Source organism: Syngnathoides biaculeatus, chromosome 6 (genome assembly GCF_019802595.1).
Source record: "Syngnathoides biaculeatus isolate LvHL_M chromosome 6, ASM1980259v1, whole genome shotgun sequence".
Classification (NCBI taxonomy): domain Eukaryota; kingdom Metazoa; phylum Chordata; class Actinopteri; order Syngnathiformes; family Syngnathidae; genus Syngnathoides; species Syngnathoides biaculeatus.
Window position 1 is genome coordinate 3,076,809 of NC_084645.1, and position 27,571 is coordinate 3,104,379.

At 41.7% G+C, this 27,571-nt stretch overlaps 1 protein-coding gene across 13 annotated transcripts in view; it reads right to left on the reverse strand.

Moving 5' to 3' along the window:
* Positions 1 to 4,243: 4,243 nt before the first annotated feature.
* LOC133501809 (Fanconi anemia group A protein) overlaps positions 4,244 to 27,571 on the reverse strand; it is a 168,521-nt gene continuing 145,193 nt past the window's right edge. For all 13 annotated transcript variants that reach the window (XM_061821800.1, XM_061821801.1, XM_061821809.1 and 10 more), the window contains 10 exons: positions 18,885 to 18,944; positions 18,705 to 18,809; positions 15,593 to 15,708; positions 15,341 to 15,491; positions 10,958 to 11,020; positions 5,416 to 5,509; positions 4,967 to 5,048; positions 4,730 to 4,868; positions 4,553 to 4,651; positions 4,244 to 4,472 (listed from right to left, as the gene is read on the reverse strand). In XM_061821800.1, the coding sequence (XP_061677784.1) occupies positions 4,338 to 4,472; positions 4,553 to 4,651; positions 4,730 to 4,868; positions 4,967 to 5,048; positions 5,416 to 5,509; positions 10,958 to 11,020; positions 15,341 to 15,491; positions 15,593 to 15,708; positions 18,705 to 18,809; positions 18,885 to 18,944 (1,044 nt within the window). In that variant the 3' untranslated portion in view covers positions 4,244 to 4,337. The remainder of the gene's footprint in view (positions 4,473 to 4,552; positions 4,652 to 4,729; positions 4,869 to 4,966; positions 5,049 to 5,415; positions 5,510 to 10,957; positions 11,021 to 15,340; positions 15,492 to 15,592; positions 15,709 to 18,704; positions 18,810 to 18,884; positions 18,945 to 27,571) is intronic.

The window sequence follows — 27,571 nt, forward strand, 5'->3', positions numbered from 1 at the left end:
CCTCTCCAACGCGTCAAGTTCTGGCTGTGTGTCTTCTCGCTCAAATGCTTGAACATTGTACATTGTTATTTTTGTTTTGTTTGCTCAATGGCGGGGGTAGTAATAACACGGCGCATCGACTCGCTGTTATACTTGCTTTATTGGCACTTACCACACAACACTTCCCGGCGATGATCACGAGCTCCCTCCCACCGCCCCAACCCCACCTCCCGCCGACGGCAGCAGTCGATCGTGAGAGGCTGGCTGCTTGAAAAGTAGATCTTGGGGTAAAAAAGTCTGGCCACCCCTGCTGTATATTCTCTACATCTCAACCAACTCCTCAGACCACAATCAAACAAATCTCCGTGGTCCATGTAGAGCTTGTGCACGTGACGTCACCATTTTCACGGCGCCATATTGCCGGTGAAAAAGAGCTGCTCGACAGTGTTGGGGGCATTGAACCAGAGCAGAATATTGACAATGCTGTTGGTTGTAACAACAAACGAGACAGATATTCAAAGGGGTCATTCTATAGAATACCAGCTGAAAACACCATAAAAGATCGATGGATTTTGACAATTAAATGAGACGATGGTGCCCAGTCAAATACACACGACTTGTATAGCGATCACTTCATTTCAGGTAGGAATTATTGTTGTCAATCTCAAATTCCCAATAAGTATTTATAATGCCAAGTTGGCTCATTTGAGAACAATGCCTTTAAAGAAAAAAAAAATGTTCTCAAATTAGTCCAATGCCTATTTAAAAAAAGAAAATAAATCGTTCGTCAGAGAGAGGAATGAAGATTAGCTGAAGTAAAAAAGAATATATGTGCGTGAATGAGAGGGGGGGAGGAGGAAGAGTGAGGCTCCAGGGAGAAGAGATAGCAAGCAAGCAAGATGATGTGGTTCTGTTGGCTTCATCAAGCCGTGATCTCCAGCTCTCACTGGAGCGATTCGGAGCCGAGCATGTAGCGGCTGGGATGAGAATGAGCACCTCCAAATCCGAGACTATGGTCCTCAGTCGGAAAAGGGTGGCGTTCCCTCTCCAGGTTGGGGATGAGATCCTTCCCAAAGTAGAAGAGTTCAAGTATCTTGGGGTCTTGTTCACGAGTGAGGCAATAATGGAGTGGGAGATCGATAGACGGATCGGTGCAGCGTCTGCAGTGATGCAGACTTTGTATCGGTCTTTAGTGGTAAAGATGGAGCTAAGTCGAAAGGCAAAGCTCTCAATTCACCAGTCGATATACGTTCCTACCCTCACCTTTGGGCATGAGCTGTGCGTTGTGACCAAAAGAACAAGATCCCGGATACACGTGGCCTAAATGAGTTTCCCCCGTAGGGTGTCCTGGCTGTCCTTTAGAGATAGGGTGAGAAGCTCGGTCGTCCGGGAGGGGCTCAGTGTTGAGCTACTGCTCCTCCCAATTGAGAGGAGCCAGATGAGGTGGCTGGGGCAATCTGATTCGGATGGCTCCTGTGGACGCCTCCCTGGTGAGGTGTGTCCCACCCAAAAGAGACCCTGAGGACGATCCAGGACACGCTGGAGAGACTATATCTCTCAGCTGGCTAGAAAAGGTGGCTGGGGAAAGGGAAGTCTGGGTATCCCTGCTGAAGCTACTTCCCTCGCAATCCAACCCAGAAAAGCGGTAGATAATGGATGGATGCGACAGGACGACTGCATTGTATTAAGGAGAGGATGCCCGTAGCCATGTATTGTGAAATTTTGGGAACATCCTCTTTCCCTCAGTGAGAACATTGAAGATGGGTTGTGGCTGGGTCTTTCAACATGACAATGACCCAAGCACACAGCCAGGAAAACCAAGGAGTGGATCCATAAGAAGCATATCAAAGTTCTGGCTTGGCCTAGCCAGTCTCCAGACCTAAACCCAATAGAAAATCTTTGGAGGTAGCTGAAACTCAGCCCAGAAATGTGTCTAATCTGGAGAAGATCTGTGTGGAGGATTGGGCCAAAATCCCTCCTGCAATCTGTGCGAACATGGTGAACAACTACAGGAAACGTTTGACCTCTGTAATTGCAAACAAAGGCGACTTTCCCAAATATTAACATTTGTTTTCTCAGATGTTCAAATACTTATTTGCAGCTGTATCACACAAATAAATTGTTAAAAAAAATCCTACACTGTGATTTCTGGATTTTTCTTTTTAGATTTTCTCTCTCAGTGGATATGCACCTATGATGAAAATTTCAGACCCCTCCATGATTTGTAAGTGGAAGAATTTGCAAAATAGCAGGGTGTTCAAATACTTATTTTCTTCACTGTATTCATCCGTCACTCATGAAGAAGACTTACAGCTACTTGAAATCCTTAATTTAGAGCAAGATCCCTTTCTGACAGGACCATGGCCTCAGGTTTAGAGGATTTTATTTTTCATCCCAGCTGAATCACTCCAGCAAGAGATGAAGATCACGGCTTAATGATGCAATCAGAACCACATCATCTGATGTCATTGAACAGGAGCCAGTTAACACCTCATCTGCACCATGAAATTCCATCCATAAAAGTAATGTACAGAATTAGAAACAAAGAGCAGCCTTTCCAAAATATGACCCTCACTGGAAATGAATATGACTTACTGTCAGCAATCCAGACCAAGTTCTGACACCAGTCGTACACAGACTGAACAGCCCTTATCAAGGGGTCTGGAAACCCGTAAACCCAAAGCAACCACCAGTGAAATCCCAGAGAGTCACGGTTGAATGCCTTCTAATAGTCCACAAAGCACATGTAGACTGGTTGAGTGAATTCCCATGAAGCCTCAAGGACCGGCTGAGGGTGAAGTGCTGGTCCAGAGTTCCACAGCCATGTGTACAAAAAAACACTCTTAAACTGTTAAATCTGAGATTCAACATTCCAATGGACCTTCATCTCCAGAACCTCTCACAATAGACCTTACCTGTTTGACTGTTGAGTGTCATTCTCCTATAGTTTTGACACACTTTCCGGTCCCCCTTCTTAAAAGGGCTTCCATAATCGTGGTTTGCCAATTCAGAGGCACTGTCCCTAATGTCCACACAAAATTGCAGAAGCATGTTAACCAGGACAGCCTCATCCAAAGCTTTCAGGAACTCCAAGCGAGTCTCATCTAACCCCAGGGTCCCTTTTTTAAGCACCTCCGTGATGCCAGATAGAGCCCCAATATTTCCTCAAAGGCACCCAAAAGTCATTCTCTATGGCCTCACTAAACTCCTCCCACGCCCCAGTTTTTGCATCAGCTACCACTAAAGGTGCATTCTGCTTTGCCAGCCAATACCCATCTGCTGCCTCTGGAGTCCCACAAGTCAAAAAGATCTAACTGGATTTAAGATGGATGGCATTCCTTGGATCCCCTGATCCCCACCAACAGGTTTAGGATTGCAACTCCAACAGGCACCCATCACCTCACTGCCAGAGGCCAGTAAACAATGGAGGGACAGAACTTGGTCCACTCTTCCCCAGGATGTGTGTGAAGTCCTTCCAGGGGTGGGAGTTGAAAATCTGTCAGTGGTAGAGGGTATTTCCAACAGACCCTCACAATACACTTGGGTCTGCCAGGGTGGACCACCATCTTCCCTGACCATTGGACCCAACTCACTACCAGGTGGTGGTCAATCGACAGCTTGGCCCCATACATATGGTGGCAGGTTCGACGACATAACTACAAAGTTGATCACCGAGCTGCGGCCCAAGCTGTCTTGGTGCCAAGTGTACATGCTGTTCGTTATGAATAAACCGTGATGAGCACACAAATCCAATCACAGAGTATCGGTCTTTTAAGGTGTGGTTGTATGGTTCTTCCCAATCACGCACCTCCAGTGGTCACTGTCTTTCCTCATGTGTGCATTGAAGTCCCCAGAAGAACAAGGAAGTCCCCCACAGCCACAGAGGTGACATTCCATGTGCCTAGAACTAGCTTCCGTCGCCAGGATTGATTCGCATGGTCCTTCCCTTCGGCCGCCTACCTCATTGCCCAAACGACCCCCCCAGCCCCTTCGTATTATCCCACAGGTCGGTAGGGCTTATACATTTAAGTGATAATAATACTCATTGGTCACTACTTTGAAGATTTAATTTATTGCTGGTTTTCCGGGAACATAACCCCAGTGACAAACTGGTTTACTGGATTCCACTTTTCAAGCTTGTTTTCAAATAGGAAGCAAGCAAGGGTGGGTTACTTAGGGGGGTGTTGTCGTAGTGTCGTGTTGACTGAGATCAGATGCATCTGTACATATTGTCTGTACAAAAATTAGGTATATAATGAGTTCCTACTGTTGTAATGGTTTATTTATTTACATTTTTTTAAAGTAATTATTGTATTCCAGACCATGGGAGAAAAAAAATAGTTGGAACAACTTTGCAGTTATTTTGAGTGAAACTGTTGAGCCAAAATTGCCTTATCATAGGAAACACGACTCTGTATAATCCTGTGCGGGTCCAAGTGTGTAGAGAGAGCTGCTGCTACCTCTGGGTCAAATTCCGCACACAGAGATTCCAGCTGCACCAGAACACACAATTAGTGAGATTAGAGCCAGAGAATGAAATCAAAGAAAGATCTTGAGAGTGTTTGTGTTTGACCTGAGTGATATGCCCGAAAATTTGAGCAGAAGGGGACATCTGTGAAATGGCTCTCAGCAAGAAGGTTTTTGTCTGGCTCAGAATCTGAGAAGACTCCATCTAACATCAGTTTCAGGTATAAAGTGAGTGAATTTCATTTGACATGAGCAGGGTGAATATTGCTCAAGGATTAATCACCTGACTTCCTAGGGGTCCAGTGATAGAGGGGCCATCTAAGAGTTGCAGCAGACTGATGTAGCAGGAGACAGCAGTGCTGAAAAAGCCTGGACAACGCACAGCTCTTTGTTGGAGCTCAGCACTCTGCTGAAGCAATAAGCTAAACACACATTTGAACAATGTGTTGATGGGAAAACAAACTTTAAAAGGAATACAGGAGCAACTTACTGAAAGAAACACAGAGTGATAAATGCTCACCTGTAAAAGGCCCATGGCATCAGTTGTGTAAATCGGTCTGATGTCAACAAGGTAACAATCTGGTAAGCACCTTTTTCTGCATCTAAGGAAAGTTATATCCTGTTTATTTTAAAGTACATTAGCTCATCCATCCATTTTCTGAGCCGCTTATCCTCCTGAGGGTCGCGGGATAGATTAGCTCACCAAGAGTCAAATAAATGCATTAAGTTTTGATAAGCATTCATCAGAAATTATCACAAAATGCTAAAACATGATGTGGCATTCAGTGTTGGGAGTATAGATCCCATGTATTACAGTAAAGGTAAATGTTACCAATCATGACTAAAACAAATTTTAACTGCTTTCATTATGTAGTAGTCAAGTAGCTTACGGTCTCTTTAAAAGACAAAAGACAAAAAGACGAGTCTTTTTAACAACAAATGGTTCTGTGAGAAGGAAAAACCCTTTACCATCAGATTTAAAGATAAGTAGCCAGTCAGCACAATCCACTAATACAGTCAGGACGTCTGTGCACATGTTTAAGGCATTCTGATGGCTATACTCCTAAAGAAACAGAAATAGGTTGACGTTACAAATTTGAGAGGAAAGCAGCTTCAACAAATTGATGCTAAACAAGACTTTAATGAATAACATATATTTAATTGCAATTTATGGTTTGTTGGTTTTAAAATATAAAAACAGGCAGTTTGGTCAGCCATTGATAAATATTGATTCAATACTCGACAATTTTATTTGCATATTTGCGTTGTTAATTTATAGGAAAAATATACCATCTATAAGTTCTATTCAACCAACAAAAAACTTTTTTTTTTCCAGGAGCAGTAATGATATGTGTCACATCCACGTTTAGAAAGCCCTGCAAAATGACATCCAATTGGAGCTGAGTGGCCAAACATGGGTGCACAAGTGCCACATTGGATTTCTTTAAACGGGCAGATGGGTAAGGACATTCCTACAGGTAAAAACATTATTAAAATTAAAAAGCTATATCAATATTTATTCTTGTAAGTCAATGCAGGGCAAGGCGTGGGGGGAGTATTGAGTCAGCCACCAATTGTGCAAGTTGTCCCACTTAAAAAGATGAGGGGCCCGTAATTTTCTTCATCATTATACCCTTTACTGACAACGATAGCGGTTAAACGTTTTCTATAAATCTTCAAAAGGCACAGTAAACACACCTACTAGTTATTTGGCCCATTCCTATATGCAGATCTTCAGACCAGAGATGTTTTGAGGATGTCACTAGGTAATGACTTCCTCCAAATATTTTCTACAGGATTGAGATCTGGTGACTGGGTAGGCCACTCCTGGACCTTGAAATGCTTCATACGAAGCCAGTCTTTCATCGCCAGAGCTGTGTATTTGGGATCATTGTCATGATGAAAGACCCAGCCATGTTTCATCTTCAATGCCCTTGCATTGGATGGAAGGGCATTGAAGGAGGTTTTCACTCGAAATCTCGAAACATGGATCAGTTGTCCTGGTCCCTTTGCAGAAAAACAGCCCAAAGCTCTCCACCCTCATGCTTCACAGTAGGTAGGTTGTTCTTTTGATGCAACTCACTATTCTTTCTCTTCCAAACACAACAAGTTCAGATTTTACCAAAAGGTTTTATTTTTCTTTCATCTGACCTGATGACATAATCTCAGTTCTCTTCTGGATCATACAAATGCTCTCTAGCAAACCTCAGATGGGCCTGGACATGTACTGTTTTAAGCAGGGGGGGCACGCCTGGCACTGGAGGATCGGAGTCCCTGTCGGTGGAGTGTATTACTAATGGTAGCCTTTGTTACTTTGGTCCCAGCTCTCTAGAGGTCATTTACAAGGTCTTCCCATGTGGTTCTTTGATTTTTGCTCACTATTCTTGTGATCCTTTTTACCCCATGAGGTGAGGTTTAATGTGAAGCTCCAAATCCAGGGAGCATAACAGTGGATTTATGTCTTCCATTTTCTAATTATTGATCAAGAGTTGATTTCCTTACACCAAGCTTCGTACCCAATGTAGTTTCAGTCTTCCCAGCCATTTTTTTTCTGGTTTGTTTGACGGCTCTTTGTCTTGGAGTTTGTAGTGTGACAGTTTGAGATTGTGGACAGGTGTCATTTATACTGATACCAAGTTCAAACAAGTGCCATGAATACAGGTTATGAGTGGACAGAGGTCAAGTCTTTCTTGTTTGTAGTTGACATACTTTTGACCATAATTTGCACACACAAAAATCTATAAATAAACTGGGATTTTCGGAATTGTTTTCCTCATTTTGTCTCTCACAGGTGATGTATCCATCCATCTTCTGAGTTACCTATCCTCACAAGCGTCACAGGAGTGCTGGAGCCTATCCCAGCTGTCATTGGGCAGGAAGTGGGCTACAGTCTGAACTGCTTCTCAGCCAATCGCAGGGCACAATAGAGACAAAAAAAAACAGCCACACTCACAATCATACCTAAGGGCTATTTAGAGTCTCCAATCAATCCATGTTCTTGGGAAGTGCGAGGAAACCGGAGTGTCCAGAGAAAACCCACGCAGGCACGGGGAGAAGATGCAAATGCCATATACAGTGAAGAAAATAAGTATTTGAACACCCTGCTATATTCCAAGTTCTTCCACTTAGCAATCATGGAGGGGTCTGAAATTTTCATCGTATGTGCATGTCCACTGTGAGAGAGAGATAATCTAAAAAGAAAAATGCAGAAATCACAATGTATGATTTTTTTAACGATTTATTTGTGTGATAGAGCTGCAAATAAGAATTTGTCTATCAGGTAGAATTCTGACCCTCAAAGACCTGTTAGTCCACCTTTAAAAGTCCACCTCCACTCCATGTATTATCTTGAATCCGATGCACCTGTATGAGGTCGTTAGCTGAATAAAGACACCTGTCCACCCCATACAATCAGTAAGACTCAAACTTGTAACATGGCCATTACCAAAGAGCTGTCCAAAGTCACCAGAGACAAAATTGTACAACTCCACACTGCTGGAAAGGGCCAAGAAATTTGTTGCTGATTCCTGAAGCAATCCCACCTCCACCTTAAATTCTTCTGACACACCAACAGGACATCTCACCCATGTTCTGCTGCCCTCATACATGCCCTGTACTATTCTAACATATTTCTCCGCCACACCAGACTTGTGCATGTAGTACCACAGTTCCTCTCTTGGTTCTCTGTCATAGGCTTTCTCTGGGTCTAAAAAGGTACAATGTAGCTCCTTCTGACCTTCGCTGTACTTTTCCACGAGCATCCTCAAGGCAAATAGTCCATCTGTGGTACTCTTTCTTCTTCCATACTGTTGCTCGCAGATACTTCTGTCCTGAGTGTAGCCTCCACCACTCTTTCCCATAATGTCATTGTGTAGCTCATCCATACCTTCACAGGCACGTCATCAGGACGAACTGCTTTTCAATTTTTTTATTCTCTTTAGTGCCTTTCTAACTTCCCCCTTACTAAGGATTGCCACGTCCTGGTCCTTCACAATTGCCTGTTCTACTCTTCGTTCCCTCTCATTTTCTTCATTCATCAACTTCTCAAAGTATTCTTTCCATTTATTTAGCACACTACTGGCACCAGTCAATACATTTCCATCGCTATTCTTCATCACCCTGACCTGCTGCACATCCTTCCAATCTCTATTCCTCTGTCTGGCCAACCTGTAGATATCCTTTTCTCCTTTTTTCGTTTCCAACCTGGTGTACATGCCATTTACATGTATATGCCTATTGTTTAGCCTTCGCCACCTCTACCGTTGCCCTATGTCGTATATCAATGTATTCCTTTCGCCTCTCCTCAGTCCTCTCAGTGTCTCACTTCTTTGCTGACCTCTTTCCTTGTATGACTTCCTGTATTTTGGGGTTCCACCATCAAGTTTCTTTTCCCCTTTCCTACCAGAAGACACTCCAAGTACAGATGGATGGATGGATCTGAAGTCACTGTCAAAGTTTATTTCTTATGAAAATGTGATATGCCATGGTTATGCTGTACCTCCTCAGAAAAGGGTGCAATCAAACATCCTGGTGTGGCTAACTAAAAAAGCGCGTTGCGTCAGTGCTACTAGTCAAAGTTAGTTTGGAGCTCTGCCAAGTACAAAGTTAAAAAAAATTGTTTGTAAGTACCACTATCCTGACCAACAATTAAAATACAGTAGCATAGTAGGCTAGACTTCAGTCTGGCGAGTGTCATAAAGCCCTTAGAATAGCTGCTGTTAAGCCTCTTCTAAAAAACAGAGCACGGGGCGCTTCCATGTTAGCCACCAATACACTCATTTCAAATCTCCTTTTCATAGCCAAGATTGTTAATAAAGTAATTTTTAATCAACAATTTCTTGAATTTAAATGGACTTTTTGACAAATGTCAGTTTTTCAAACTCATCACAGCACAGAATCTACTATCAAAGTGCTAAATGATACAAGGTTGAATATTGACTCAAGAAAAGTGTCAGTTTTTGTCTTTGATTTCAGTGCAGCTTTTGATACGGTATATCATAATATTCCGCTGGGCAGGTGGGAAACGTGGGTAAGAATAAATGGGATGGTCTTAAGTGGTTCAGGTACTACCTGGTAGGAAAGGAGTTCCGTTATAACCATTGGAAGTGCTCAATCTCAACAAATAGCAATGACCTACAGTTGTGTTCAAAATAACAGCAGTCCAATGTGACTAACCAGATTTATCCACGTTTTCAGTAGAGTGGTACCTCTACTTACGAAAGTCTCTACTAACGAAAGGTTCAGATTAGGGGGGCGGGGTGGGACTTGGAAAGGATTACGGTATTTACATATCAAATGCATTTCTTCTGAAGTAAGTTTGACATTATGAAACAACTTCCTGAACGGATTAATTTTGTAAATCAAGGCATTAGGTGCAGCAGATTCCTGCATTCATGATATCAACACTCTTCAGGCTGTGCAATTGGGGAGTTTTTTGAAAGGGGTGTATTTAAAAAAAAAAAAAAAAAAGTCTGATACCTGCTCACTGTCAGCGGCCCCTGAACCCAAATAGAACAATCTTACTCTCAGTGCACAAAACATTCCTTCATTTCTATTTAGGCTGGCTGATGTGTTCTTTGGCAAATTATAGCCTTTTTTTTTTTATCCAGTGGGACTCTTTTGGGGATTCTTATAAATAGACTAGCTTCACACATACACCTTCTCACTGTCACAGTACTTACAGATAACTCCAGACTCTTTGATCTTCCTGGAGCTGATCATTGGTTGAGCTTTTGCCATTCTGATTACTCTGCGATCCATTTTGATGATTGTCTTCCATTTTCTCCTACTTGTCTTTGGTTTTGCACTCCATGTTTAAGGCATAAGAGATAATTTTATCTGAACAGCTGATAATTTTCTTTTCTTTTTCAATTTTCATCTCTTTGGAAGGTTTCCTCTCTCCAATCAAACTTTTAATCAAAGTAAGCTGTACAATGTGTCGAATGACCCATATTCCTTTGGTTTTCAAGGAGAAATGCATGTTCCATAGGTGCTGGCTTCATCTGTAATAGGGACCACCTGATTCACACCTGTTATTCACAAAATTAAGGACCTCACTGATTTATTGCCACACTGCTACTTTTTTTGACATGTCCCTTTCAACAATTATTACAGCCTTAAGAGTGTGGATATCATGAATGCTGGGTCTTGTTAGTTTTCTGAGTATTCATTGCAGTTACTGGTAACTTATTTGACATGGAGCAATAGAAAATAAACTGAAAACGTCACATTGGACTGCTATTATTACTGCTACTGTATGGGGTCCCTCAAGGGGCAGTTTTTGTAAGTATATTTTATCTTATTGTCAAGCACTACGATATTATGCAGTGTTAACAATAGCACTCCAAATATTCAAGAAAAAAACAGAGCTCAGAAAATTTCATTAAAATGCATTGGGCATAAAGACATTTATATTTTTACAATGCTGCAGAAAAACGTAAATTACTGTTCTTCAAAGTTTGTCTAGTACAGAACAGTGTGATTCTGTGGAGTTTGAAAAAGTGTGACTCACCTGATGGTATCGGAGGGCTGACAAGTATTTGTTTACACACAGGAAAAGTAAGAAAACTAAAACCTGAAAGAAGAAATAAACCAGAGGCGAACCACATCATTATTGATGATACATTCATCAGGTGTGAACAGAGTGTTGAACCTAAACTAGGGATGTCCAGCTCCATCTTTTACTCTTTGGATCTGATACCGATTTTGAGTTATGATTTTTACAATATCAGTCCAATCTGATATCAGCAATAATCATGCAAACAGTACTTTACTTATTTTGTAGTATGGTATGCTAGAAAAGGCTTGATAAAGTGATAGTACTCAGAGAATGATAATCCCCTAAACTGTAAGTATGAGGAAAAAACGATTTATTATGGCCCAATGGGTAAAATAAGTGTAATGAAATGGATGATTTTTAGTATATTAATGAAAAAAATGGCGGTTATGGACCCATCTGTTTTTTCACCATTTTTGGTGATTTTGACGTATATGGCTTTTTGTAACTCCTGCCATGAAAATCCTCTCGAGGCAGTAGCGTGCTCAAGCATACTTGTTTTGTTGTATTGTTTTGCGGGAAGATAGCTCGTTGTTCCTTTGTGTTAACCAAAATGCCGGCTCGTTGCATTCCTGGATATTTCTCGAACACTCAGGAGGACGGATTCATACTTTTCCAAAAGATCCGGTTTGTCGTGAAAAATGGATTGCACTGGTGCAAAAGACGAGAGCTTTGTGGGTTCCAAATGACAGGTAGGTGTGTACACAGCTAAGAAAAAAAAACAATAGTTAGGGAGGGGGAGCGGAATCCGTAAGTCAGGGGTGCTAAATGTGCGCATCGGAAGGCTTCCGTGCAGCAGCCGCTGAAGGACGGCCTGCACAGGCCTTGTGAATTCCCACCGGCATTGTTGGCCGCGGTACCTTGTCGCGGGGACGGGCTGTGGTGGCTCATCTCCGCTGTGGAAGTGGATCGGACGAGGAAGCGGTTTGGCCGTGATCCGCATATCATCTAAATATGGCTCGAAATGATAGGGTCATATTGCCCGGACACTTCACTCGATTGTGAGATATTCTGTTCTTCAAGGAGAGCTTCCGTGTCTGAAGGGACGTGTCCCATAGTAGGGGCCACACCGTGGCTGGGTCTTTCAACATGACAATGACCCGAAGCACACAGCCAGGAAAACCAAGGAGTGGCTCCATAAGAAACATATCAAGGTTCAGGCGTGGCCAAGCCAGTCTCCAGACCTAAACCCTATAGAAAATCTTTGGAAGGAGCTGAAACTCCGTGTTTCCCAGCGACAGCCCAGAAACCTGTCTGATCTAGAGAAGATCTGCGTGGAGGAGTGGGCCAAAATCCCTACTGCAGTGTGTGGAAACCTGACAAACAACTACTGGAAACGTTTGACCTCTGTAATTGCAAACAAAGGCGACTTTCCCAAATATTAACATTGGTTTTCTTAGATGTTCAAATACTTATTTGCAGCTGTATCACACAAATCATTAAAATAAAAAAATCATAAATTGTGATTTCTGGAGCTGGAGGTGGCAGAAATGAAAATGTTGAGGTTCTCTCTCAGATTAAGCAAATTGGCGAGGATTAGAAATGGGCTCATTAGAGGGAGAGCCAAAGTTGTAGGTTTTGGAGACCAGCTTCAAGAGAGCAGACTTTGATGGTTTGGACATGTCCAGAGATGAGAGAGTAACTTCATTAGTAAAGGGTGCTGAGGATGGAGCTGCCAGGCAAAAGAGCGAGAGGAAGACCAAAGAGAAGGTTGATGGATGTTGTTCAGGAAGACATGAGGGCAGTTGGTGTTCGAGAGGACGATGCCAAAGATAGGCTTACATGGAAAAAGATGACAGAGTGTGGCGACCCCAAACAGGACAATCCAAAAGGAAAAGAAGAAGATCCAACACATGTTCATGAGGTCCTGAGAAAAGAGACAGTCATGTCAAGAAAGATCTTAAATAAAAATTGGTAGCTAGAAATTGTCCGGTCATGTTAGTTTCTTTAGTTAGAAATACACCAGAGAGACAATCTTATCACAACTAAAACACATCTGTAGTTCGCCACACCACAACCACTGAGAACCTTAATGTCTTAGAACCCCTACATCAATCCATACAGCGAATAGTTTTAGTGATAATTTCAACATACCTGACTCCATGATTCCAATATTTCGCAATGTTACCTTGGATGAAAAGTTGGACTAAATGGAAAAGGGAATCATTAACCTCATTTGGCATTGTCAAAAGAAAATACTCCCAGACCAGAAACTCTCCTCTTTCCTCACTATTTCATTGCATCCACAAACCGAAAAAAAGGAAATACCAATCCAAAAACAGCAATCAATAACAATCAGATTCACCTCCTCTGTTGAGCATTAATGCAGACATGTCACTTCCTTATAAACATTTTGCCACTTTTGTGTAACCAATTCAGTTGCTGTATCGTTCACATGACTTTTTGATAGTGATACATGCAACGACAGTGTTTCGCTAAATGAGCTTAATTGCATACACTGATGGACCAGTGTTGCAGGACCTTTTTAACAAATAAAAACCTAAAGAGTGGGGCATGCAATATTATTTGGCTCCTTTACTTTCAGTGCAGCAAACTCACTCCAGAAGTTCAGTGAGGATCTCTGAATGATCCAATGTTGACTGATGACGGTAAATACAATCCACCTGTGTGTAATCAAGTCTCTGTATAAACGCACCTCCTCTGATAGTCGCAGGGTTCTCTTTAAAGTGCAGATAGCATCATTAAGACCAAGGAAAACACCAGAAAAGGTCCGGCATACTGTTGTGGAGAAGTTTATAGCTGGATTTGGATATAAAAAGATTTCCCAAGCAAGTCTCAAGGAGCACTGTGCAAGCAATCAAATTGAAATAGAAGGTGTATCAGACGCACTGCAAATCTACCAAGATCCAGCTGTCCCTCTAAACTTTCACCTCGAACAAGGAGAAGACGAGAAGAAGAGATGCAGCCAAGAGCCCCATGATCACTCTGGATGAAATGCAGAGATCTACAGCTGAGATGGGAGAGTCTGTCTATAGGACAACAATCAATCATGCACTGCACAAATCTGGCCTTTATGGAAGAGTGGCAAGATGAAAGCCATTTCTCAAAGATATCCATAAAAAGTATCGTTTAAAGTTTGCCACAAGCCACCTGGGAAACAAACGTGGAAGTTTAAGATGAAACCAAAATCAAATTTTTTGGCCACAATGCAAAACGATATGTTTGGCATAAAAGCAACACAGCTCATCACACTGAACACACCCTCCCCACTGTCAAACATGGTGGTGGCAGCCTCATGGTGTGGGGCTGCTTTTCTTCAGCAGGGACAGGGAAGATTGTTAAAATTGATGGGAAGATGAATAGAGCCAAATACAGGACCATTCTGGAAGAAAACCTGTTAGAGTCTGCAAAAGTCCCGAGACTGGGATGGAGATTTATCTTCCAACAGGACAATGTTCCAAATATCTGTGAGCAGAGCTGAAGACTGCTGTACTCAAACATTCTCCATCCAAGCTCACTGAGCTTGAGCTGTTTTGCAAGGAAGAATGGGCAACAATTTCAGTCTCTCAATCTGCAAAACTGAACGAGACATTCCCCAAGTGACTTGCAGCTGTAATTGCAGAAAAGGGTGGCGCTACAAAGTATTAATGCAAGGGGGCCGAATAGTGCACACCCCACTTTTTAGGTTTTCATTTGTTAAAAAAGTTTAAAATATCCAATAAATTTAGTTTCACTTCACTCTCCCACTTGTTGTTGATTCTTGACAAAAAATTGTCATTCTCTATCTTTATGTTTGAAGCCTGAAATGTGGCAAAAGTTTGAAAAGTTCAAGGGGGCCAAATACTTTCGCAAGACATTGTATGTTGGCACTTGAGCAAACTGTTGTTGTGATGATGTGGGATCTGTATGTGTTAAATAGATATGCTAGAGGGGCGCATGGAATGGACTGCTTGTATAAGTCGAAAAAAATCTGAGATTTTAGATCCTATTTTATCTTATCCGAACTTGGTTTCTGTTGACATTAAATGAATTTCCGGTCTCAAAGATCGGATGTGGACACCCCTAATTTCAAATAATGCACTCAAATATAAAAATATAAAAATTCTGATGCATGTTAAAACGTAGGGCTAAAATAACAAATTGATTAAGAACCAGTGAGTAGTGATGGGAATGTAATAATAACTACAATATAATTGGGCTTAAAAAGAAATGAGTAACTTTATGTGTGGCTGGGCTATCGCTCAATACTACTGTGCATTTAAATATAGATACATCAATATGGACCTCATATGACTTATTTAGAATAAGGTACTGTTAAATGTCTGAAATTTTTTTAAACATAGCATTTAAAAAAAAAAATAATTCCAACATTATTACCTCTCTGTGTTTAACGTTTGTCTCAGGTTCCAAGATATTGAGACCATCACCTTGCTTGGCTTCAGCTCGGCCTTGCAAGTCTACATACAGGCTGGAAGCTAATAAGAGTGCTGGAGCTGATGAGATTTGCAGCAACTGACCCGACATTAAACTGTAAACAAGAGCAGAGGAAAATGATTAGAAACAAGCACTGCTGATAAACATTTGTTGCAAGATATTACGGAACTAAGTTGTTTTGACAAATAATTGTACCTGCAAGCCCAGCTTTGACTTTTTGTGATGAGCTGCAGTTGTTCTGGTAGTGCCTCTTCATCACACACACGGCACCATAATGATAAGAGCACTACAGACAAGTGCTCCCACCAGTACTACAAATAAGTCATCCAAAAACAGTACAAAGATGACAGGTTCCAATTCACTAAAGAATGATGGAAAAACTAAACTGGAAGATAAATATAATTGAAAAAGTACCAAAGACAGACAAAGTAGGAGATACATAATGATTTGGTAAAAATAAGAGAGTGTTCCAAAGTGTGGAGACCACGCTACTGAAAGATCCATGACCTAATAGTTGGTCAGGTTATATTCAACACATACTGTACAAATATTTTTGATGTTTGATACATTTACAAATAAGATTCATCCACCACATGGTTATCCGCAAATGCTGAATTAAGGAAAACTGGACTCGTCCCCCCCCTTGTTTGACTGTTTGCTATTAAACTCTTTAAACTGAATGCTTCTTCACTTTTACATCTCAAATGTGATTTTTATTATTATTATTATTTATTTATGTAGTATAAATATATCAAATTCTAAGAATTTTTTTGCATAGTGTCCACGCTTGATTGTATAAGACTATCAAAGCAAACAAAAGTTTTAATCTCGGCCCTCCTGTGTGGGGTTTGCATGTTCTCCCAGTGCCTGCAAGGGTTTTCTCCGGGAACTCTGGTTTCCTCCCACATCTCAAAAACATGCAACATTAATTAGACACTCTAAATTGCCCCTAAGTGTGATTTTGACTGTTGTCTGTCACCACCTCTCAGGGACCGTGGAGGAAGCTTTCGTTGGTCGCTGAGGTGGTATTGGAACTACATAATCAAAAAATGCTGAAAAAAAAAAAGTTATCACAAACAGAGTAAGATACAGCACGTATGCAAAACAGTCAACAATGTGGACGAGACAACGTGGACAAACAGGGAAACGGATGGGAAAAGGGAAGTTGATGTGAGAGACTGCGATGATGCGCGACCAATCAGCTCACAGGGTAAAGCCACTCGTGCTCTCAGTGGTCAATGTCACGCCGGAATTTTTTTGTTTCATTGGTCCACGTCGTGCCGGGGATGTCGCCTTGTATTAATGCGCCTCACGTAATGTACATACTGTAAACCAATCTAGCTTTTTTTTTGGGGGGGGTGAAAAAAACCGCGATGCACTGAAGCCGCAACAGATGAACTTTCAATATAGCAGGGTGTTCAAATACTTATTTTCTTCACTGTATAACTTTATTCACTTCAATGTCTATACGAAATGAGCGGAGAGCGAGTTATCCATGCGCAAATTTGCGGAAATCTCATTGCCTGGAGTATTCCTTGGTCTTCATGATGCTCTCTGCACTTTAAACAGAACCCTGAGATTATTACACAGCAGGTGCATTCATACTGAGACTTGATTACACACAGGTAGATTCTATTTATCATCACCAGTCAACATTGGATCATTCAGAGATCCTCACTGAACGTCTGGAGTGAGTTTGCTGCACTAAAAGTAAAGGGGCCGAATAATATTGCACGCCCCACTTTTCAGGTTTTTATTCGTTAAAAAGGTTCAAGGGGGCCGAATACTTTTACAAGGCACTCTAGTAGTGAGGAGTAAGAGCAAATGTTTGCTTGCTTGAAATCCTTTAGTGACACTCTATTTAAAGTTAACTGTAAAACTATCACAATACCTCGTATACATTTTACTATTTTTTTTTCTTTTAATGCAGTGTTAATTTTACGCCAGCTGTAATGCTGTTATATCTTTGTTTGAAGCCTGAAATGTGCCAAAAGGTTGAAAAGTTCAAGGGGGGGGGCGAATACTTTTACAAGACACTGTAGCTATGGTGATGGCATCCCCTGTTGAACTATTTGCCAGGGTATGCGAACTGGACAAAGTCAAAGTTGAGAGAGTTGGGAGACTGTCCTCAATGTGTTTGAGAACCAGACTCTTAAAGCATTTGATAATAGGTGTGAGGACAACACAGAGGTCGTCATTAAGGCTAGTTAAAGCTCCACTGTCATGTCTTCTAAAATATACATTGTAACGAAAAATACATATAACATTATTCACTTCAATGTCTATATGAAAAAATAAATATGAGCGGAGAGCGTGTCATCCATGCGCAAATTTGCAGAACTCTGATTCAACATCCAAGTGCTCACCATATTGCCTGCAACGTCATCAGCAGATGTTACACTGGGAAAGCTCTTTGAAAGGTTTTGGTCATTCCAAACGTCTTATATTGAAGGATTATAGAGCAGCAATATTTTTTGTTGAAACCTTGCCACTTTTTTTTTTTTTTTTTAAATCCTCAAAATAAACGACATAAAATTGTGAAGAGTGAATCCATCCTCCCGAGTGTTCAAGCAAAATCCAGCAATAATATCTGGCATTTTGGCTAACACGATGAAAACAACTAATTTTTCGGTGGCACAATAGGTATAAACCAATATAAACACTCGGTGACGCTACTGCAAAAAAAACGTCACTTCCTGGTTCTTCTCCAACACAAATGCCTTGAGATGATTTTCATGGCGGGAGATCCAAAAATCCATATACAACAACATCATGACGTGTGGTGAAAATGGATGGATTCATTCCCGCTGCCTTTTTTTTACATTTCTTTTTTTTTTATTAAAAACATGAGAAAAATCATGCTTTACATGTCAGTAGCCTTTTAATTATCTAGTTAGTTGATTTCCCATATGCAAACATTTCTCATAAGCGTTGTTTTTCTTTTATTTTTTTTATTCAAGAAAATGGTGATTTTGTGTATATATATATATATATATATATATATATATATATATATATATATATATATATATATATATATAATGATAGCCAAAGGGAGAGCAGCTCTATCGTGCCAGACAAACCAAGATACAGAATGTTTACGTGCGGTGAAATTTGGCAAATTCAGCATGTATTTTTTTCCTTTTGTGTCCTGAATTTCTTTCGTAACTAGAGACATTCATAAGTAGGTAGAGGTACCACTGTATATGAATATATGGTCCGAGGGAGAATTCTATCTACAAGGTCAAGTCTCAAAGAAGTGACATTAGAAGAAAAGGAATTCAGTGTTTTCAGAAACAATACCTACCGCTGTTGAGACCAGCAGCAGAGGGCACTGATGACTGATCTGAGACCAGGTCTTGTTGAATTCTTCACCCACAAGACTGCAGTGTGCACTAGCACACAGATTGCTCTGAAGAGGAAACATTAAATCATTAAGAGTTCATAGACATGCTTCAACGAGATTTTATGTGTATTTAGTTCTCACTCTTAGAAAGTGTGATGTCAGATGAAAGGACAACAGGCCGCTTGGTGAACATACACTCCTCTGACAAACCAAAAAGTCAAAATACAAATCACATTATACATGTGCATGCTTAGTAAACCAGTCAATTTTCATATTATTGGGGAGGAAAAAATGCTAATTGATACCCTTTGAAACATGATAGTGTCCTGAGTTTTCAAACTACCCAAAATACTGGGAAAAGAAAGATTTCTTTACAATAACCGATAAATACTTTGACAACCTGATATTTCCATTAGTCTACCAAAAAGATGTAACAAATAGTGTTTATAAAAACAGCAAACCTATTGTTGACATTCATTTAATGTTTTATTGCGGTTGTAGTTTGCAGTGAATATCTGCACTGCATCATATTGACAAGGGGTTTATCCGTTTTGAAACTCCCATGTACAATAATTCACAAGTGTGAGTATTCCCTTCACGTTTGTAAATATTTTGTTTTATCTTTCATGGGACAATACTAATGAAATAAGACTTTGAGACAATGTGAAGTAAATAATTGGCAACAAAAGTGAGTACATTCCGAAGTGAAAATGTCGGAATGGGGCCCAATTATACATTTTCCTCTACGGTGTTCATGTGATTCGTTAAGTGAGTTAGTCATAAGAAGGGACCCGCTTCATATTTCCAGGTTTTGTAGTCTTGTGCCATAAAAGAATTGAGTTCAAGTGAAGTCCAAGACTTGTAAAGTTTCTGAGCAGTTTTTATTTGGACTGCCATCTAAATTTGGTGTATCTGATCCAAAAAAGAGGCGGCGGTGGACGACTGGTTAGAGCATCTGACTCACAGCATGAGCACCAGGGTTTAAATCATCGCCTTATCCTCCTCCTGTGTGGAGTTTGCATCTTATCACCGTGGCTGTGTGAGTTTCCTGCAGGCACTCTGGTTTCCTCCCACATTCAGAAAATATGCATTGTCGGTGTGAGTGTGAATGCTTGTTTGTTTCTATGTGTCCTGCAATTGGCTGGCAACCAATTCAGGGTGTACGCATCACGCCAAAAGATAGCTGGGATAGGCTGCAGCACTCCCACAAGGATAAGCAGCTGAGATAATGATAGGATGATCCCAAAAGAGCATCTCTGTGTGGCTAGAAAATGTATAGTATTCAATTACATTTTGAAAAAGCCTTCCTCAGGGACTCAGTAGTATAGTGAGAGTATTTCCAATGTAAAGATTCAGTGGAAAAATTAAAAAGGTGTGACAACCACGAAGATATAGTAGGCACTCTTAATACAGAAAACTGGCCAAGGATTTAGACACTCTGAGCAATAGAGTCATTTGGATTGGAAAGCCTCAGTTGTACTATTTCAATTTGCCTTCTTATCTACCTGTTTAAAGCAGTGTTCAAAATAGTCGCAGCTTAATGTGACTAAAATGATTAATCTACGTTTTCAATATTTTAATTGCTACATGTCAAACAAGTTACCAGTGGGTGCAGTAGATTCTCAGAAAATCAACAAGCCCTAGCATTCATGATACACACACTCACAAAGCAAAGCAAATTTATTTGTATCACACATTTCATACATGAGGTTAACTCAAAATGACTGAAAGTCTTTGAAAACACAGACAAAACATTTAAAATTAGATGAAAACAAAAATGACAACAAAACATATATATTTAGATAGTACAATTAAAAACCATGGACAGTGCAAGAAATATAATTTAAAAGTTGAAACAGAAAGAGAGACCGTAAATAGGTCGCCAGGTTGCTAGAATGCACCTTTAAGTGCATGCAATCGATGTGTCTGCCCCACCTGGATCAAGCGACGAGATGGATGATAGGCTGCCTTTTTTTTTTTTTTAATGTCCAATGTTAAAATAGAATGGCCAAGTCACAAAGATCTACCCACAACAAAAATGCAAAACATATATTTTAAAGTATATTGAGGATTCTTAATGTGTAAATGTATGTTTGTGTGCCTTGCATAACTGCATGAGCCAATATGGCACAACACAACATAATTAACTATGAACATTTTTTGTAACTATCTGAGTTCCCGATGATCACTAAACACCATACGAATGAAAATGCACTTCTTGACTGTTCTCATTTTCAGGGAAAGTCTGTGTCGCATTTTACCAGAACAGTTTGAAAATGCCGCTTCATATTTCATTTCTTTGGTGTTACAATAGTACACTGGCAGATGAGGCAAACGCACTGTGAAAATGACGTGATAAAAAGTCTGCCTCCCATTCCATATGAAAGTGATTTTTTTTGTCTTCTTTGCACCAGGATTCTTTCTCATGTTTGATAAGCTTTCTTTAGTTTGAGAAAAAAGGGGTGGATTAAAATAGGGGGGTAAGCTTTCTTTACTTTAAGAAAAAAGCAAGCACTTAAAATAGGGGGGAACTCGCTGACGAGGTTTTTTTGGTGTACAAAGTGGCATTGTTTGCACGTGCGTGGTGAGCTAAAGGTCAGAAAAATACGTGTAATAGGCAGACTTTTTTTTTTTTTTGGCATGCCATCGTGATCGACCAAAACTGACTCATCGACACATTGACCACCCCTGCTCTAGATCGACTTTTACTGCATATCAGAATATCATCTGCAAACATCATGGTCCGAGGGGATTCAAGTCTAACCTCATCTGTCAGCCTATCCATTACCACAGCAAACAGGGAGGGGCCCATAGCTGATCCCTGATGCAGACCCACCTCCACCTTAAATTCTTCTGTCACACCTATGGCACACATCACTACTGTTCTGTTGCCCTCATGCATGTCCTGTACTATTCTAACATATTTCTCCGCCACACCAGACTTACGCATACAGTACCACAGTTCCTCTCTTGGTACTCTGTCATAGGCTTTCTCTAGATCCACAAAGACACAATCCTTCTGACCTTCTCTTTTCCACTCGCATCCTCAAGGCAAATAATGCATCCATGGTAGGCTTTCTATGCATGAAACCATACTGATACTTCTGTCCTGAGTATAGCCTTCGCTACTCTTTCCCATAACTTCATTGTGTGGCTCATCAACTTCATTCGTCTATAGTTCCAACAGCTCTGCAAATCACCTTTGCTCTTAAAAATAGAAATTTGCACACTTTTCCTCCATTCTTCAGGCATCTTCTTGCCTTTTAGTATTCTGTTGAATAAGTTGGTCAAAAACTCCACAGCCACCTTTCCAAATTGCTTCCTTACCGCCACAGGTATGTCATCAGGACCAACTGTCTTTCCATTTTTCATGCTTTGTAGTGCCTTTCTAACTTCCCCCGACTAATCATTGCCACTTCCTGGTCCTTCGCACTTGCCTCTTCTACTCTTCCTTCTCTCATTTTCTTCATTCATTAGCTTCTCAAAGTATTCTTTCCATCTATTTAGCACACTACTAGCACCAGTCAACACATTTCCATCTCTATCCTTAATCACCCTGACCTGCTGCACATCCTTCCCATTTCTATCCCTCTATCTGGCCAATCTGTAGAGATCCTTTTCTCCTTTTTTTGTGTCCAACATGGTGTATGTGTCATCATATGCCTCTTGTTTAGCCTTCCCCCCGTACCGTTGCCCTACGTTGCATCTCAATGTGTTCCTTTCGCGTTTCCTCAGCCCTCTCAGTGTCTCACTTCTTCTTCGCTAACATCTTTCCTTGTAAAACTTCCGGTACTCTGGGTTCCACCACCATCTCTCCCTTTTCCCTTTCCTACAAGAAGACACTCCAAGTCCAGATGGATGGATCGTAAGTCTCTGTCAAAGTTTATTTCTTATGAAATTGTGATATGCCACGGTTGTGCTGTACCTCCTCAGAAAAGGGTGCAACCAAATCATCCTGGCATTGGTGTGTGGAGCGGGAGGGTGGGTAGGAAAAAAATAACAGCGGCGACTAGAGAAGAGTATTTTATCACTTTAGTCACTTTTTATTTCTGTTCTCGCTACCCAGCTCAGCTGTGGAACGGGAGAAGGGAGTTAACCCTGAGGAGAACGACCTCGGTGACGGAGTCCCCTGTGAAAACACACTCACTGCCTCTGACTGACAGGTCTGGAGATGGGCAATGAAACAAAGGTTGTCAAACTTTGAGGGGACCTTTGCTCGACTGCCAGAAGCAAAGAGATGCCTTCCTGGAACACCTCACCAAGGAGGTTTCCGGGAGCCATCCGGATAAGATGCCCCAGCCACCTCATCTGGCTCTTCTCAATGTAAAGGAGCAGCGGCTAGTCATTGAGCCCCTACGAGATGACTGAGCTTCTCACCCTATCTCTCAGAGGGAGCCCAGACACCCTGCGGAGGAAACTCATCCTATCTTTATCCGATATGCTAGAACTAACAAATAGAACAATTTGAAAAGGGACAGAAAAGGGTTGGACTGGATGTGGAAAATGAACAAGACACTGCTACTAAGTGGTCTGGTGGGATGAACAGCTAGAAGAATTTGAGTTCTTTTCCTTTTCGATTGTCCCGTTAGGGGTCGACACAATGCGTCATATTTTTCCATGTGCACCTATTTCCTGTATCCTCCTTTCTAACACCAACTGGCCCTCGTGTCTTCCCTCACAACATCCATCAACCTTCTCTTCCACTCACTCTTTTGCCTGGCAGCAAGGCAGCCCAAGCTTCATCACCTTTCTAAAAATATACTCACACTCTCTCTCTCCTGTCGATGTGTCCAAACCATCAAAGTCTACTCTCTCTAACTGTCTCTAAATCATCTAACTTTGTCTGTCCCTCACACCTGCCCACTCTGAGAGAGAACCTCAACGTCTTCATTTCTGCCACCTCCAGCTCTGCTTCCTGTGGTCTCTTCAGTGCCACTGTCTCTAATCCATGATGGGCCTCACCACTCTAATAAACTTTGCCCTTTATTTATTTAAGCAGAGACTGTCACATAATACACCTGACACTTTCTGACAGCTATTCCAACGTGCTTGGACCTGTTTTTTTTCCACTTCCTCCAAGTCCACAAAACACAGATTAGTTGGGTGAACTCCCGTATTTTCTCCATTACCTTGCTGAGTCTGTAAAGCTGTTCCACACTTCCACAGGAAGGACGAAAACCAGACTGCTGCTCCTGAATCTGAGATTGGAGTTACAGATACCCCGTCTTCCGGTCCAGCAAGCCCACATAGACCTTACAAGTGGAGCTGAGGAGTGTGAGCCCACTCTAATTGGAACACACCCTCCAGTCCTCCTTTTTTAAAAGGGGAGCACTACCCTTGTCTGGCAATCTAGATGCATTGTCCCCAATGTCATCACGATGTTGCAGTGGCATGTCAACCAGGATAGGCACATAACATCCAAAGCATTTCGGAACTTTGAGCAGACCCCCCACAAACCCTGCCATCAAGGAGTTTTTCCAATCACTTTAGTGACCTCAACCCTGAAGATAGGAGAGCCCACATAAGAGTCCTCAGACTCCGCTGAAAGAATGTTACCATTGTAACCAAAATTCCCATAAACACACTCGTAACAATTGTGGAAGTGTTCCCAGAAGAGTTGAAGGTGTTATAGCTGCAAAGGGTGTACCAATGTAATATTGATAGAATAGGATCACACCCTAGTTCGAACAGTTTGTGATCTTAGCAAGTGAATGAATGCTTTTGGCAATGTAATGTACCTCTTAACCTCCTAAAAGTAATTGAATTCAGCTTCAACTATAAATTCTGCCACTAGTACTAATAAAATATACTTGTATTCTCCCAAACAATCCAGGGTCAACATGAATACTGGTTGGGTGAACTCCCAAGCATCCTAGAGGTCTCTTCGGGGTAGAGCTGATCCTCTGTTCCCTACTGAGGACAAAAACCAGACTATTCTTTTGCTTTTAATCGTGTAAAGCACATTGAGTTACCTCATGTATGAAAATAAATTTGCTTTGCTTTGCTATTCCACCTGAATCTGACATATGACTTGCCGACAGACCCACCTATACAACGCTCCTAAATACTGTAGATCTTACCAGGAAGGCTGAGGTGTGTGATCTCTCTATAGTTGGAACAAGACCTGCAGTGCCCCATTTGGACTGCCAACCTGGTCTGCCAATTCAGAAGCACTGACCTCAATGTCGACATCATGATGCAGAGACGTGTCAACCAGGACATCCCAAACACATTCAGAGCTTTTAGAGACACAGGTCGGATCGCATCCACCACAGGGGCACTGCCACGCAGGAGCTTTTTAGCCACTTTGGTGACCTAAACCCCAAGATAAAAAAATGTTAAAAAGCCACCTCAGAATCCTCACCCTCTTGTTCCAACGTCCCGAGTTGAAATCAGCAGTTCCCCATTTCCATAGTAGGTGATGCACTGCTTCCCCTTCCTGATATGGCGCCTGGTGGATTAGAATTTCCTCCAAGCAATCTGAAAGGCATTCTGGCATCACCAGGCACCTCGCATACGAGAGTTTTTACCCGAGTGACCACAAAAGATACAGTCTGCTTGGTGTGCCTTTACCCATCAGCTGCTGTGGCTTTTGTGTGCCATTAAGCTCGAAGGATTCCTTCAGCATGACGGCATCTTTCACTTCTGGTGTACACCAAAAGGATCAGAGATTGCTCCTATGACAGAAATCAACCACTTTACATCCACAGCTTCAGGCAACTGCCTCAACAATAGAGACGCAGAACATGGCCAACTTAGACTTAAAGTCCCCCACCTCACCCGGGACATGTTCAAAGTTCTGCCAGAAGTGTGAGTTGAAAGTCCTTCTGATATTAGACTCTACCAGACACACTCCTAACAGACAGACATCACAATATGCTTGGATCTGCCAATTCAGACTGGGATCTTCCCCCACCATCAGAGCCAACTTACCTCAAGGTGGTGATTAGTTGACAACTCCACCACTCTCTTCATGCAAGAGGCTGAGACAAGCGGCCACAAATCCAATGATAACTACAGGGTCAGCTCATGTGCCAAGTGCACATGAACATCCTTATATCTGAACATTCTGTGTTACAGACAATCCATGAAAAGCACAGAAGTCCAATAAGAGAACGCTCGGGTTCAAATTGGGCTAACATTGCCCACATAAGCATTGAAATTCCTCAGAAAAACGAGTTCAATGCAGTGGCTCTCTCCAGCATTGCCTCGAAGGACTCCAAAAAGCGTGGGTACGCTGAAAGGTTATTTGGTGCATATGCACAAACAACAGTCAGGACCCTTCCAGCCACCCAAAGGGGGAGGGAGGCTACCCTCTTACCCAATAGGTGAACCCAAACCTTCGGGCACCGAGACGTGGGGCTATCACAATGCCCATACTTTCTCGGCCCACCTCACCGTAGGCAACTCGAGAGTGGAAGAGAGTCAAACCGTTCTTGAAAGACTGGTACTGGCACTACTTGATTCTGTGAGACTTTATCAACCTCGCACACCAGCTCAGGCTCTTTCCCTGCCAGAGATGTGACATTTCATATCCCGAGAGCCAGCTTCTGTAGCCAAGAATCAGTCCACCAAGCTCCCTGCCTTTGGCTGCTACCCAACTAACTCAACTAACTAACCCGAGCAAGTGAAAATGAGGTCCATATGTTTTTCTCCCTATCAGGGGTTCTTCGAGCCATGGTGCCTCATCAGTGACCTTTTTGGCATGGGAGACCCTACCATGGACATAAAGCCGAATACAACTTCACTCCTAGGATCAGTGGGATAGACAAACCCCTCCAACATAATAAGGTGATAGCTCTTGGATGGTTAACTGATCATTAACCAAGCAAAAATATAGTGTATGTCGGCAAAGAAATATGCTCACTTTTTTACATCACCAGTATTTAGTTACAAACTCGGTATCACTATTCTTGAGGAATGAAGGAAATTTTAATAGCAGAGTATACATTCTTTTAGTAACTGCATTGGGATAAAAGCAGAAACGTACTTTTAGTTTGACGGTGTATGAGGTGCATTCAAGGATCATAGAGCAAAACAGGACCTCTCAAACATATGAAAAAAAGTATCAATGATTTAAACCTAACAAGACCAAAATTCAATAAGATGACACCAACTCAGTAGTTTCAAACGCCAAATTGATAAGATGGAGGGGTTCAATGCTTTCAAACAGAATTCTTCTTCTTTTCCTTTCGGCCTGTCCCGTTAGGGGTCGCCACAGCGTGTCATCTTTTGCCATCTTAGCCTATTTCCTGCATCTTCCTCTCTAACCCCAACTGCCCTCATGTCTTCCCTCACCACATCCATAAATCTTCTCTTTGGTCTTCCTCTCGCTCTTTTGCCTGGGAGCTCCATCCTCAGCCAAACCATGGAAGTCTGCTCTCTCGAATCTTGTCTCCAAAACATCCAACTTTGGCTGTCCCTCTAATGAGCTCATTTCTACTCCTATCCAACCTGTTCACTCCGAGCGAGAACCTCAACATCTTCATTTCTGCCACCTCCAGTTCTGCTTCCTGTTGTTTCTTCAGTGCCACTGTTTCTAATCCGTATATCATGGCCGGCCTCAATTCAAACAGAATAACGACCCCAAACAATCCACCAAGACAACCACTGCCTTGCTCCAAAAAAAGATGAAGGTAAAGGTGATGGACTCCCCAAACAAATCTCCAGACCGAAATCCTAGTGATGTATAAACCTCGAACGGAATGTGGAGGACCAAGCTCTCTAAAACCCACCATCTCTGAGATGTAGTCAGGAGTGGAAGAGGTTTCCAGTGACAAACTGTAAATCTCTGTTGGACCCAATGCTGGAAAATAATGATGCCACAA